This window comes from Rattus norvegicus, chromosome 15, assembly GCF_036323735.1.
Source record: "Rattus norvegicus strain BN/NHsdMcwi chromosome 15, GRCr8, whole genome shotgun sequence".
In the NCBI taxonomy this organism is placed as follows: Eukaryota; Metazoa; Chordata; class Mammalia; order Rodentia; family Muridae; genus Rattus; species Rattus norvegicus.
Genome location: NC_086033.1, coordinates 104811803 through 104827069, shown reverse-complemented (window position 1 = coordinate 104827069; position 15267 = coordinate 104811803). Strand labels below are relative to the sequence as shown.

Here is a 15267-nt window from a genome sequence, read left to right as displayed (position 1 = left end):
GTGTGTGTGTGTGTATGTGTGGTGTATGGTCATGCATGTGTACTAGGGCTTGTGGCTGTCATCAGTGGGAGGGTTGTAGGGGCTTTGGAGGTTATAAGGACAGCAGGTGACTGGGCTCATGGCAGCTGCTCCAATTGGTCAGAACAGGGTTTTATTTGTGTTGATGGAGGTATTCCCAGAGGCCTAGTTGAGGGCCTTGTGATCCTTTAAGGCTTGACCTTGTAAACTCTACAGGGTTTGAAGAAATCCCAAGGCAGGTTCCTGGGCCACAGTGAGTTTGGTGTTTGCAGCAGGCACAGGTGAATGGGGCTGTGGGGTGGGCTGGGTTACCTGTTGGCTGTCAATGTAGCAAGGACTGTGTCACATACACATGCACCACATGCTCCTCTCCTGCTGTCTCCCCTCCCTCACGGCATAGCAGCAGACTGCACCAGGGGGCTGTGGTCTGTTGGTCTCAGCCGTCAGGCAAGGCAGGAGTGTCTGCTGCAGATTGTCTTCTCCTGAGGGCTCTGAGGAGGCCATGACGGCCATATGGGTGGTCACTGGTTGTCAGCCTCACTTCATATTAGCTGTCTCATAGTGACAGACAGCGCAGGCCAGGCAACCTCCAGTGATCCTACGGGTGCTGGTCAGATCTGGCCTTGGGCCATGGGTGACCTCATGTATACGACAGGACCTCTTCATTTGGGGTCCAGGAGCTGGCCACATGGGTCTCCCCTGTGGTTGGGCAGAGCTGAGGTACATTTGTGGCGGTGTTCAAGGGCATGTGGGATTGGTAGACAGATACCCTAGTAACAGCATTCCTTCACTGGCCTCTGCCGTACTGGGGAGTGGGTGGTGAGTTGTTTTTAAGTCTAAAAAGGAAGCCCTAGCTTTGCTCATGAGGATCGAGCAGAAAGATGGTTGCTCTGCTCCCTGAAGCCCCTGCGGTACCCAGGCTGGCTGCCCTCGGTTCTTAGGAGTCTTTCTCTAGGAGTGGTCAAGGGCTGCTGTCTCAGGGAGGTCACTCTGTGGTATCTAGTGTGGTCTGTTGGTGTCTCTGTAGCCTGATGACTTCCATCTTCACCCTTGAAATCTTGAGACCCTTAAGCTTCTTCAGCATAGCCTAGAACACAAGAGTGTAAAAGAGGAGGCTCATGACAGGGCAGCTCCGTTCAGTAGGGTAAGATAGATACGCAGTTGTCTGTGGGAAGAGATTGTACCTAGAGAGCGAACTGTTCTGGGGTTCAGGTTTGCGAAGCAGGGTGGGAGCTGGAATTGTGGGGTCTGCATAAGCAGCTCTGGAGTCACCTCTGGAATGCTTACAAGATGCGGATTGTACTACCTACCCCCAGCCGTCACTAGGTTTAATGTTTAGTGTCCTGGGTGATTCTGTTCAGCTGTGGGGGGTCACCTGGGAGAAGGACTCGAGGAGGAATTGAAGGCCTGGGCTGGGATCTGACTGGTTTCTAGGATTGGCTGGAAGAAGAGCTGAGGGCCAGCTGTGGAGGCCAAGGGACTGAAGTTATGAGGGACAGAGGGTGTGGCCGATGAGGCTCAGAGGCAGGACACTGCATTACTGACCAGAGCTGCCCCGCCAGATGGCTGTGGATGGGCAGGTGGGTAGGCGCAGAGGACGGTCGGGAGCCTTCAGCAGAGAAGCCTGTGAGGCGTGAGCCCAGATGGGGTGGGGTGTTCTTGTCTGTCTGAGTGGGGAGGGACCTGAGCGTGCTGCCCTGGGCGAGGAGCCAGTAGACAGGGCTGTGTGGAAGGAGAGCTGCCAGAGGGCTGCTGGTGAAGCGTGCGGACAGAGGAAGATGGAGTCCAAAGTCCCACGGTTAGGATTAGCCTTGAAGAGAAGGAAGGCCACCCCGCTTCATCCTGGAGGGAAGGAGGTAAGAGGCAGCTTGAACTTGTGTAGTGCACAGCAGCTGCCCCGTCTGGGTTTGAGTCTTATGGAAGGGGGACAGACAACTCGGGTCTTACCTCCTGGCTGCTTGTGGGATGTGGGATGAGCAGATAGACGAGTCCCTATTCGCACTCTCGGTGCTCTTGGGGATATCCCCAAAAATGGTTTCGAAGAGTGTTCACCTGGTGAACTTCACAAGTCTAGAAACAGAAATTTTAGGGTAACCCACCAGCTTTCAAAATGGCCCTCACTTCAGGAGATGACCCTAAGCTCTGAGTTCTCAGACCTCCTTGGCAAATGGAGGGTCTTGGAAAAACTTACACACTGGTACCCTGGCTGGAGACAGTGATTGCCCAGGTCAGGGATGCTTTGTCAGTCACCCAACACAGTGCTATGCTTCAAGTGCAAATGAGCGTGGGTGGGCTTTCTCCTCTGAGTGTGGCAGTCTGTTTAGCTGTGAGCCAAGGAGGTCACAGCCAAAACTGTAGTCTTTGCAGTTTCTTAAGTGGTGTGTGGCAGGGCACTTCGTCCTGTTGTGCAACAGGAAGCAACAGACCTTCTCCCTCTGCTCTTTGGTGGTATCTCTGAGGCTCACATCACAGTGTGTGCACCATCCCAGCGTGTGGACTTTGTTCAGTGAGGCTGCGAGGCTGACTGCGATCATGGGTACTGGTCTCCTCCTTGTGAGAAGGGACTACTGTGACCGTTCCTGCCTGGTTCCTGTCATACAGTACAGCATAGCAAGGCTCCCAGGTTACACCCTTGCAAGCCAAGTGCCAGGAACTTCAACTCTGAAAGCATGTGAGCGGCTGGCACCCAGTGACAGCAAGGTCATCACCACTGTGCTGCTGGTGCTGGCAGTGTCCTGTGCCTGTGACCTACCTTGTCACTGCTCACAGATAACCATCTTCCCTTCTCTTTCTGTGCCTCCTTTGCAGACCCCTGTCCCACCGCATTGCTCTCTTTCTTGTCACCCCACTTCCCAGCCCCCAAGCCAGTAATGGAGTTTCTTTGAAGGAATGGTTTATAAATGACTTTTTTAATAAAAGGGCTGGTTCCATGGGCACTGTGTGTTTTTTTATTTATTTATTTTATGTACATGGGTCTTCTGCCTGAATGCACACATGTGTGCACCACTGCCACGCCGGGTGCCGTAGGTTCATCCTTTGGAGCAGGACTTACAGACCATTGTGGGCAGCCATTCAGGTGCCGAGGAGTGGAGCACGGGGCCTCTAGAGGAGCAGCCGGTGCTCTTAACCTCTGAGCCATCTCTCCAGCCCCTAATAATAGACTTTTAAGGATCAGCTGAACAATCTCTTCTTTCTGTGGTCTGTGGGAAAGCGTGTTCCCCAAACTGGCTTTCGGTCTCCTAATGTCCTTTGGGGTTGCAGGTTTTGGGGCACTGTGGGCATTTTGTTCTCTCAGGTGCTTGTTTTGTCCCTTGTTGGGACAGACATCTCTAGCACTGACAGTGACCGTCCCTGCTGAACCCTGGTGCAGGGCTGCCCTGCCCTTCCTTGGGCATGGGGACTGGGTGTAGTCCAGTACTCAGCCCCCAGTGCTCTAAAAGTTGTTGCAAGATAACAGCATTTGTGGGCCACAGAACAGTCTCTGTTTCCTCTTCTCTGGGACCTGGCTATCGTTCCACCGAGCAGAACAGCTGTAAATGACAACTAGTGGGCCTTTATTTACTGGGGGATTCTCCTTCCCCTTTCTTGTTACCTGGTAGTTGATTAACCTGTATTGTAGCAACTAACCCATCTGGAGGGAAGACATGTTGGGGAGATGGTTTGAGAAAGAAGTAGAGATTTTGCTTGAAGCAAACTAAGCTCATACCTCTTCCTGTCCTGCCTATTGAACCTAGGGGCTCACACATACTGGGCAGGCCTTCTACCACTGAGCCGACTGCCAATCCAAGAGCAATTTAGAGCCCAATCCTTGTCACAGAAAGCAGGCAGTTCCTCCAAGGTCCCGGTGAGCACACGGGTCAGGTAGGACAAACCAACTGTGGCTCCAGGAATACTGATGTCTCCTCTCTTCCTGCAGACCCTGAAAGCAGACCCAGAAGAGCTTTTTACCAAGCTGGAGAAAATTGGAAAGGGCTCCTTTGGTGAGGTGTTCAAAGGCATCGACAATCGGACTCAGAAAGTGGTTGCCATAAAAATCATTGATCTGGAAGAAGCGGAGGACGAGATAGAGGACATTCAACAAGAGATCACAGTGCTGAGCCAGTGTGACAGTCCGTACGTCACCAAGTATTATGGATCCTATCTCAAGGTAAGGCTTAAAAATAACGCAGCTCCCATTATGCTGTGCTTGGCCGAGCTGGGAGAGCGGGCTCGAAGGACTGACAGCACAGCAGGTTTTCAGAGCAAGGAGAGATACGCTGACCTTTGTGTCCAAAAGAACCCGGCTCTGATGGCATTGTTATCATCGAAAAAGTTATACACGATACAGAGTTTTATTTTGGGTAAAAGTGGATGGTGTCCCATTCTCTTTCAAGGAAGAAACTGGGTTGGACTTTGTTGTTGAAGCTGTTCATTAATTTATAGCAGTAGCCACTAATCATTCACAGGGTGACTGTGAGTAGCCACAAGACATCTTGGTATCCTAAACTGTGCATCTTGCTGGTTTAAGTTATCAGCTGTGGCTTGAGCTGGGGCTGTTCCATGCTGCGGAGGTAGCTGATGTGTGTGCCTTTGACTGTAGGAAGGCCAGGGGTGAGTGCTCAGTAAAGCCCCCGGCCGGCAGAGCCCTGCACATGCTCCCGTCCTGCAGAGCACTGCACATGCTCGCTCCCGTCCTGCAGAGCCCTCCACATGCTCTCGTCCTGCAGAGCCCTGCACATGCTCCCGTCCTTTCTCTGTCCTGTTGATGGTGACAAGTCGTGTTACTGTGGTGGTTGACTGACCCTTTCACAGGGTCACTAAGACCATCGGAAAACACGGGTATTTAATTTGATTCATAATAGTAGCAAAATTACAGTCATGAAGTAGCATCGCAAATAGGGCCACCACAACACGAGAAACCGTAGTATTAAAGTATTAATAGTAAAGGGTCACAGCACGAGGAAGGTTGGGAACCCCTGTGTTAATGTTCTCTGACCCTGCTCTGAAGCTCTCTACCATGGTAGATATTCGCAGGACCATCGTCCCCGAGAGAGCTCAGGGTGTGTTCAAGCCCCCGCATGAGGATTCTGGCTGAGCTCATAAAAGTAGTGCCCTTAAGAGTGGAGATTTAGAACTCCACTTAAAGAGCTCATACAATAAAACCTTGAAATGATCGTTTCAAGCTAAAGCTGTGTGTTCAGAAGTGAGCGTTTGCTGAGGAGTGCATGGAGCTTCCTCTCAGGGCCTGCTCCTTTTCTGACGTTATCTGCTTGACACGATTGTGCTGAGGTGAAAGGGGTATAGGGTTTGGTTCTCGTGGAAGGGTAATGGTTGTCGGTGTAAGGCTGGGATTTTTGAGAACCATTGGTACACCAAAAGTGAGTCTTAGGAAACAGAAATTCAGTGGCAGTACTGTTTGTTGATGCTGTGAGGAAGGATGGCAGTGTGTAATTGTCAGACTTACGTAGCTTGAGAAGGCCCCTGCGGTGTTATACACGGAAGCAAACCCATGACATAAGAATGAAAACCCAGTCAGACTTGAGGGGTGGGAAGTCTGTAATAGGTGGCTTTTTCCCCAATGTATTTAAGCCCTGTGTGGTTTGGACAAAAGTTTCCTGGAGTAATATAATCCCCATTGCATATACTCAGGGCAGTGTCATTTCTTCCAAGGTGTTCTAGAAATATGCTCCCTGTTCTAGCTCAAGGGCCTAAGGGTCTGTCCTGATCTTGGTGCTACAGGTAATGTAGAGGTCATTTGGGCTGTTATCCACCTCTGGTCCTAGTGGTGGGAGCTCGGGGAGTCTCTGGCTACAAGGGTATTCATCATTGGCCACTCTGGTGCGGCTGGCTGTATGAGCTCGATGTGCCTGACCCGACAGATAACACGGATCCCCGGCTGTAACCCACTTCAGTTCTCGGCTGTCCAGACGGAAGGACAGGGTTTTCATCTTTCCCATTGGGAAAGACAGTCCTGTGATTGACATTCCTGGTTTCTCTGGAGAATGTGGCCCACGGACCTTCATGCTGTGTTGCCAACACTTTCTGAAGTGAGGAGAGTGACTTCTAGGGTTAGATGTCACTGGGCTTTAGACATCCATCATTTTGGTGTATGGATACTGATATTTTTTTAAACATCCCTGCTTCCTTATTTGTAAAATGGAAAACTCATGTGTACTTCAGGGTTGCAAAGATGAAATGCAGATGGAGTTTAGGAACCTACTTGCTTAGTTGCCCGGTTCCTTCCTCGTTAGAGTTCTTCTCTCTCAGGACTGGTAGGTTTCAGTGACATTACAGTGAAAGTGTTCAGTGAGTCAAAGGCCAGTCCGTGGGAAGAAGGAAGACGGCAGATAGAGCGAGTGCTGGAAAGGAAGGGCTTCAGCGTGGGTCCTGAAGCAAAGCAGAGACTTTCCCGGGGAATACCAAGGGCATGAGGAGAAACTCTGCTCATGGTTGCCCCTTGTCCTGCTTGGGTTTCATGTCGGTTGCTGGAGGTGTGCAGGAACCTTACCTCTTGGTGATTTGTAACTGGCTGGTTACGGGTAGCTGTAAAAATTCTTTGCTATTCTTTACTTCTAATCTAGTCAACCTATATTTTTAGCAAATACCCATCTGAAGTTAGGAAGTTTTGGAGTTAGGGTCAGGAAAAACTGGAATAGTGAATTTATCTCCTTTCTCTTCCTTTTACTGGGCATTGAACCCAGGGTCTCACGTGCTAGGTAAGCCAGAATCAAATTATACAACTGTTTTGTAGATTATTTTTTCCTTCAAGGTTAAAGTTATGGTAATTGTGGAGGGTAGTTTTAATCGTCAACTGTACATAATCTAGACTCACCTAGGGAGTCTCACTGAGGATCCTGAAGGTCAGGTTGGCCTCTGGGCATTTATTCAGGAGGATATCTTAATTAGACTAATTGACATGGAGAAAGACTCCGTGGTATTGCCCTGCTGTGGGCAAAACCATTCCCTAGACGGGGGTCCTGGGCTGTGTAACTGTAGAGGGGTGCTAAGCAGGAGAAGTTCACAGATGTTCCATTGTCTCTGTCCTTGACTGGATGTGACCAGTGGCTTCCAGTCGAGATGTCCTGACTGCCCTGCAAGATAGACTACAATCTGGGATCGTGAGCCACATTACTCATTTTTCCTTAAAGTTTCCTTTGTCAGCGTGTTTTTATCACAGTAGAAATGAGAGCGAGAGTGGTATTGTAGGGAAAGACTGTCTACTGCATCCAGATTCTTGAGCTGATACAGGAAGCCTGGAGACTGATGGATGAGGCTGTGCCATTTAAACTAAGTTCACTGTTAAATTAAACCGGCCAGGCTATTAACCCACAGTCTCCTCCTCCCCCTCCTCCCCCTCCTCCCCCTCCTCCCCCCCCCCCCCCCACCGGTGCCAAGCTTTCTACTGCAGTGGTACTGTAGACAAGGTCAGATGGAGCTGGGTGAGTGGAGGCAGGAAGGCCCAGGGAATCCTGTGGTCTTACGGAGGCTGTGGAGAAGTCAGGCTCTGTGCAGCCTCTCAGTCATGGCGTCTGGATGCTGTGTTTGAGGAGAGCCTGCCAGACCTGTATTCAGGTTCAGTGGTCACAGCCAGGGTTTCCTCTGATCCTCCGCAGGGGTCTACCAACAGGCAGCCCTCAGGCTTCCTGGAAAACCTGGGAGGGAGCCTGCCATGTCTGATGTGCCTGGATGAAGTGCATTTTGGCAAATGGTGACTTAAAAGAAATTTCTTTGTTTTAGATATTATCTCAGTAGAATGACTACAAATCCTTGCCTGAACGTTCTTTGTTAGTGTGCTAATGGGGTTTGTCCTGTTCTTACTGGTCTTTGGTCTCTGGCAGGGTCCCAGTTTTAAAGCAAATCAGGTGTGAGGCCCTAATAAAAGGAAAAGGTATACTTTTGAAATCCTCACTTGCTGTATTTTCTTGTCTAAGTGTCTTAAGAACTCTTTCCTACCCATGGGGTCATTGTCTTTGTGGGTTCAGATCCTAGGTTTACCAGTGAGGTTTTTGATTTTTTTAAAAATCAGTTCCTAAAAATCATGGGGGCATTTTACCCACAGATTCACAGATGTTAATGTGGGAAAGGTCCCTGCCGAGTTCTAGGAAGGGCCTGTGGGTGCATTCCACACCTCACTTGGAGTGCCTTTCCTCCTGGCTTTGGGTTTTCAGGCTTATCTTTTGCCCACCTACCCCAGAGGGCACTGGTGGTTGCCTCAGATGAACTGAAAAGACAGTTGTGCCTGCAGGGGAGACAGAGATGCTTCTGTGGGTGGCCAGTGTCTGCTCCTGGCCTGGATTGTGCTCCTCAGAATATGGCCACTTTCCTGACCGTAGACGTTCTGAATTACCATAGCAGAATACCAGAAACGTCAGCTCCTGGACGGAACCTCTGTGCTGGCTAGTTCTGTGTCAGCTTGCTACGCCAGAGCCACCATTTTGGGAGAAAAAAAAAAAAAAACAAACCTCAGTTCAGAAAATGCCCCTACCTGGTTGGCCTGTGAGCAGTTGGGCATTTTCTTGATTAATGGGGGAGGGTCCAGCTCTTGGTAGGCAGCTCTGGGCTGATGATCCTGGGTGCTTTGAGCAGAGCAGGCTGAGCAGACCACGAGGAACAAGCCAGCAACTCCTCAGTCAATGGCCTTTGCCTCAGCTCTGCCTTGAGTTCCTGCCCTGACTTCCCTGGATGTTGCGCTGCAGGCCGCACGTTGAAATAAATCCCTTTCTCCCTCAGAGTTGCCTTTCAATGGTGGTTGATCACAGCAGTGAAAACCCTGACTAAGACAGTCTCGGGGAGCACCCTGTACCACCGTGCTTCTCTGCCTTGCCTGCACCACGTTAAAATCTAAGGCACATTTACGTCTGGGAGAATTGGTCTTGCTGCATGGAGAAATGGATCCTGTTAAAGCCTGACTCATGTTCTCCTTCACTCAGACCTTTCTTCCAGGTGTTTTTCAGAAAGCCACTTCCCAGTCTCAGGCATGTTTAGGAATCCCGGTGGCCGTTCACTATGGAGAACATACAGCTGTGTCTGGTCTGTGCATCCGTCTACACCTAAAAAGTCTCATCCAGGGGATTGTCTCTTATTCTCTTTCTTATTCCCAAAGACAGAATCCCACCATGTTTCTTTCCATGAGGAAGAAATAAGACAGTGTTTAATTAATACCAGTATGTGAAAGGGATTTGACATTTATTGGGACTGGTGTCACCACACCAAATATAAAGGGCCAGAGAAAGTCACAGCTCCCACGTGGACCAGCCTTGCGCAGCACGAGGATGTTCTGTGAACCACTGCATTGTGAGTGCAGCAGCTCTGCATGCGTTGGCTCCCACACCACCTTCCTCACACTGAAGGTCCAGGCGCCAGTGTCTGTAATGCCTGGTTGTCCGTGCTGCCGGTTGGCTTCTAGTGAGTGGAGGTCTGAGATGTCTTATACACCCTGCAGTGCACAGGACCACCCTGAGGCCAGAAGTCCTTCCAAATCCTATACAGATTTCTTGTCTCAGGAAGCAGTTGTTGGAGAAACGGTATTTACTGGCTGATGTTTGGGACTGGTTTGGCATACTTAGGCAGAATCTCATATATGATTTCTCTGACCAGACCAACTGTGGGCCCTGTGAAAGCAAGATGGGTCTACACTGTAGATACTGGACCTACATAGAACCTTTCAGTGGTAGGTCATGGTGCTTATAGGTTCAGGCATCATTTAGAGGTGTTTTTTGGTTGGAAAAGGTTTCAGCTGGCAGAGGGAGGCTCAGGGTGGCCCTGAGGGCTGAGGAAGGGAAGTAGAGCCACAGTAGAGTTGCCTTGTGAATGTTGCCTGTGGCATTGGACTGTGACTCTGCTTGTTCTAACAGTGTGCACCAAACCAGAAGTGGGATCTTCTCCCTGACAGCTGCCCTCCCAGGAAGTTAAATGTCTGTGATGGTTACTGAGCCTAAAAGTCCTCAAACTTCGGTCATTGGAGGAATAACGAGACAGGGAAAGTAGTGCTAAAATCGTTTCCTTGTTGTTGTTAGCTTTCTTGGTTTGCTCTTTAAAGAGTACTGTTTGTTTTTGGATGGGTTTGGTTTTGAGATAAAGACTTACATAGCCCAGGCCCTGATCTCCTGCCACCTTGCCTCTTAAGTGTACTACCATGACCAGCTGGGATGTTTTAAAGGTTTTAGCTGAACACGTGTACTCAGTGCTGAGGCAGGCTCTCTCCTCTGTAGGCTCTGGGCTGTACTTGCTTCCCAGATGTGTAGTGGCCCCTGGGTTCTGTGAGGTCGTTTCGTCATCAGTTATTTTCTTGGATTCTCGCCTCCCTTTTCCACTCATGGGTCTCAGAGGAGGAGAGCTGAGGGTTTCAGATCCTGTGCTCCTGTATTAGATTTTCTGCCTGTGCGTCTTGAGTAGACAGGAGTTGTCTTGTGCGTTGTGTTGGTTTATTTTTCCTGTGGCATAATTTGTCTGTGTATGCACAGTAAGCCTGTGCACAGTTCTGTGTGCTTTAACACATGTGCAGATTCTAAAAGCACCGTGGAATGGACGGTGGACCAGCACCAGCGTTCCAAAGAGCTGAGCTTGTCAGCCAGTGTAGGATGAAATCATCGCGCAGGTGTAGGCAGGTACAAGATAGAGCGAGGTCTGTCATTGGACGAGAAGGAAGGATTGGCAGGAGAAAAGTTTTAGAGAGAGGAGAAGACTAGAAGCCAGGTGGAGAAGCAACGGACAGAACATGGATTTGTATGACTAGGTGACCAATTATATCTTATCAATTGGATCAGAGGTTATTGTGTTGTGTGTTCTTTCTTGTGGCGATTTAAGTTTAAGAGAGTATGTGGGGGCTGGAGACACTAGGCCACCACAGAATTGGGATGTGTGTGTCTGGCATGGTATCTACCTGCCTTGGGAACTAGACGGTAGAGAGATTGCTGCCAGGCTCAGAGAGAAGCCTTCGGCAGTGTGATATGGGCTGGAGCAGAGCGGGTGAGAGGCTTTGCTGACTGAGATGAAGACATCTACCGGATACCTTGGGGCGCTACGGTGTTGGACTTAGTGCAGGATAAAGACAACCTTTTTATAATTTTACAGCAACAAGCCAGCTGTCACCAAACCCTTGTATCCGTTCGCCTTTCTGTGTGCGCCTTCTGATATCTGAGTGTCCTTGAGGAATCAGTCACGGTATGCAGCCCCTTGTTTAATGGCTTCCAGCTGATATAGTCACATCTGTTGTTTCTTTGTACGGACACAGCACTGTTGCATAGATCCTCCATATCTGTATTTTGAAGGCTACTTGGGTTGCTTCCAATGTTTGATGTTCATGAGTGCATGTTGCTGTAAACATCCACACACTGTTTTGGTATAAACCTAAGTTTTTCTTTTCCCTCAGATAATAAACAACCTTAAGAAAGATTGTGAAATCACGTGACTCGTGTCCTGGTGTTGTCCAGAGTGGCTGCTTCCCCTTGTGTTCCCTTGGCATTTGGTGTTTTTCTTGTTACTTCTTCTAGCAGGAGTGGGACTGTTGGTTCTGTATGGTAGTTTCCCTAATGGCTTCTGAGTATTGTTCACATGGTATGGTGTTTCCCTGTAGCACTCTGGATGTCATACTGTGACACAGAAGACCATTAAAGTCAAGTGCTACCAGGTGACATTCAGAAGAACCTGAATACTTTGTGTCCTCTGCCAGCAGCGAGCCTTCATTGAACTCTGTCCTGCCTCCCTCCTGCCCTGTCATTTTCTTTCTTAGCTTTGTTGAACTGTAATTTATGTGTGAAACAATTTTAGTCATGTAAAATGTACAGTCAAGCTCAGAGTTTCGTAGTCACAGACATAAAAGGTTGTTTTCATCCTGGAAAGAAGTCCAGTGCTCCACGTCAAGCCAAGCCTCGCCAGACTCTGGATCAGAAACTACGTTTGTGTCGGCTTTGTTTAGTATAGTGCATCTGTATACAGTATGGAGCCTGTGTGTCTGAGGTCGCAGGTATATTTAACTTTTAATTGCCGAGTGTGTTGGTCACATTGTGTTGCTATGACACAATATCCAAGAGCCAACTTAAGTGGAGGGGAGCTTTGTGTCAGGTTTGGTGCATGGTTCCTGGCTCTGTTGCTTCCAGACTGTAGTGAGCAGAGTTACACGCTCATGGCTGCCAGGAAGCTAACTGAGAAAGGAGGGCACAGGGCCTGTCAGTCCTTTCCCAGGTCACACCCTGACCTTTGCTCCCTCGTGCATATGGTTCTTGTGTTGACTCTTGTCACTTTGGAGATACTGGGAGGTGCCCATCTTCTGAGTATGAGCAATGTCACTATAAACATTTGTCTGTAGTTTGTTCTGTGGACCGACTGCATGCTTCCTTTGTCTGCACCCTTAGGGGTGGGAGGGGCTGGGTTGTGCGCTTAGCCTTTTTGAGGAGGTGGTTTTTGTTGTTTTCATTTCCTTTTGAGGAAGGCTTTCACTGTGCTCTGGCTGGCCTGGAAGTCATTGGTAGACCAGGCTGACCTTGAACTCCCGAGATCAGCCTGCCATTGCCGCCTGAGTGCTGGGATTAAAGGTGTGTCTTGAGTAACTTTTGCTTTGGGAAACTATTCAAACTATTTTGCAAATGACTGCTTAGGGTGAATTGTAGCTCTTATTTCTGCTCCTGTTGTTTTGTGTCCTGGTGGCTGCAAAATAGTCTGTTTTTCTACCCAGGATGCTCTTAAACTCACCATCCCTCAGCTGTTGTGAGAGGCATCTTCATATGCTAGTTGTCATTGGGCAAATGAGTTCCTCGGGGTAGCTCCCCTTCTGGCCCGCTCCGTCCCCCCATGCCCCCATCCTTTGATTTTCTGTCCAGTTCTGCAGCTCTCACCTCTTACTGTCCGCTGGTCCCACACTCCTTCTTGCCGATGGATGTTTCCTTACTCATTGCGCATGGATGGTTCTTGGGCTTATCCTGCCTAAGTCCAGCTACTTCCTTGGTATATGAATGGGGTCTTGCATGGCGGCTTTCACTCTCTCACCCTAGGGCAGGCCCCTAGAAACAGGGTGGTGTTTTGGTTTTTTTTCTTTTTCTTTTCCCACCCAGTGATTGAGACTTGCTGGCTCTGGACTGACATAGATAGACTTACCTCCTGGTCATCTTTAGAGCTGTAACAAGTACACTTTTGCACTTTGAAAACTTACAGGATCCCATTTTACTGGTATGTTTGAGAGTTAGTTAGTTTTTCAGAGAAGTAAAATGTACCTGCAGGTGATTCCCTCCCCCCTCAGAGTACAGGAACATTTGAATTAAACTTTTTCAATTGTGTGTTGGGGCGGGGGGGGGGGGCAGTGGTATTTTGAGACAGGGCCTTATGGGTAATTATGTCAGGCTAGTCTTGGACTCCTGGTCCCTACTGCTTCTGCTTCCGGAGTGCTGGCGTGCCCTTATTTCCAGTGTTTACTTCGTTATGGTAGCAGGATATTTGAACTCTTGGGTTGTTACGTGGGGTTAGGCACTCAGCTCACTGCCGTGAGCTTCCGTTATTTAGTTGTTGTGAGATTGGCTTTCTGATTTTGTGCTTCAGTTGGACCTACTGGCCTTTCTGGTCATTGGCCAGTGGGGATAGGTTAGAGGCAAGGCTGATTAGACCATGGGTCCCCGAGGTGGATCACCTACAGGGCGCACCTATCCAGCTTCCCTCCTGTTTACCCCCCCAGCTAATGAGCACGGGGCAGCCTGGGTTCAGGTGTCGCCATGGAGCGTGTTCTCACTCAGCGTGGTGAGGTAACGGATGCTGATGTCTTCAGCAGTAGAGTTCTTTTAAAGTAAGTTCCCAGCTCTCCATGGCCACGTCTGCTTCCTGTGCAGCAGTGGGACATGAAGTCACCGTGCCTGTCTCTCCTTTCCTTCAGTCCTGGATCCATTACTCTGGAATACTTTCTTTCTGGAAGCTGAGTTCTCCTTCAGAGCTCACAGACTTGTTCTTGAGGAAATGGGCTGTGAGCACCCAAGGCAGTGGTTGCCTTGATTGTAGGGAATGTGGCCGTGGCTAGTGTGTGGTAAGAGCTCCCTCTGGAGGGAAGGTCTTTGGCTCTATCTGTGTCTTCCTGTCCTCAGGGATGGTAGCCCATGTGACAGTGGGCACGAGACCGGGGTCCCTGACCTTCCTCACCTTCCTCGTGCCTTCCAAACCTGCCTCTGTCCATCCTTCACACAAGCATTAGAGAACCTCAAGAGCTCCTGTAGCTTTCAGCTAAGGCAAGGCCTGGCTATACCCCAGCAACAGCAACAGACAGCCCTCCCTCCATTGGGCTTAGAACCAACTAGGAGGAAGCTCGTGCTTGGGTGAGTGTGAGAGCCCCCGGATAGCAGTCCTGGCCAGTGATTCTTTATGTCCTTGTTTCTCTGCGTGCTGACCTAGCTTTGTCCTGGCCACCCTGACACTGGAGCTGCCTGAGCCTGAGTGTGATTTCAGAGCCAATCTTGCTACAGAAAGACATGGTGGACCAGACACCTGCACTTCCTAGAAGTGCACTTCACCACAGACTGGGAAATGGGTAGCAGTCATGGACTGGTTTCTGTTGGTAGAGGTGCGATTGCCAGCTCAGCGAAGGGCACATCTGTGAGCGGTTAGTGGTCTCCAGAGAGCTTGCGTTGGAAGATGTTTTGTATATAATTATAAGGGATTCCTGATTACGAAGCTGAGAGAAGAGTAATTATAACTGTGTTCTCAGGAACGTAGGGAGAACTTTGATGTTGACTGATAAAGACCATGTGGCCACTGAGAGCGTGCCTTCCCTCCCCTCCCCTCCCCTCGGACAGTGTGTGGAGAGTGTCTTTGGCAATGGAGGAGAACAGGTGGGCCATTCATGTGGGATGTTCTGCAGGCAGAGTCCCCAGTGTAGGGTGGTTGCTGGGTCTATGCTGCTGCTGGAGCTGTTGCGGTGGGGTGAGGTAGGGGCTGAGGGGACTTACTGAGGGGTCAGGAGGTCACCGGGTAGCTACTGTCACAGTCTGTGTTCATTTTGAGATGGAGAAACATCTCAGTTTAGAACTTTCATTTTAACCCTTGCAGATGATATCTGTCATCCATTCACTTATACAACATTAATTAGTGGAGTGTTTTTTTTTTTACACAGGCTAGGCTGGCCTCCTGGGAATTAACTCTGTGGCACAGGGTGTCTTTAATTAGTTAGGATCTGCTGCATCTGGCATTCTGTGCTTAGGGTTTACTTTTTAAGCTGGCAGTCACACTTAAGACACAGTCCTTGTGAGGCTCTTGACTGGTGTGGGAGAATTAGGATGCTCCTAGTTCCTGCATGTT

At 49.5% G+C, this 15267-nt stretch overlaps 1 protein-coding gene across 4 annotated transcripts in view; it reads left to right on the top strand.

Moving 5' to 3' along the window:
• Positions 1-15267, top strand: part of Stk24 (serine/threonine kinase 24) — a 95969-nt gene that overhangs the window by 39455 nt on the left and 41247 nt on the right. For 3 of the 4 annotated variants that reach the window (XM_063274471.1, XM_063274470.1, NM_001127494.1), the window contains exon 2: positions 3935-4165. Coding sequence is in view for 2 of the 4 variants with exons in the window: in NM_001127494.1 (NP_001120966.1) it covers positions 3935-4165 (231 nt within the window). In the remaining 2 variants the exon portion in view is untranslated. Of the gene's footprint in view, positions 1-912; positions 1875-3934; positions 4166-15267 lie in introns of those variants that run through there. The other variant, XM_039093539.2, reaches the window with a different exon arrangement.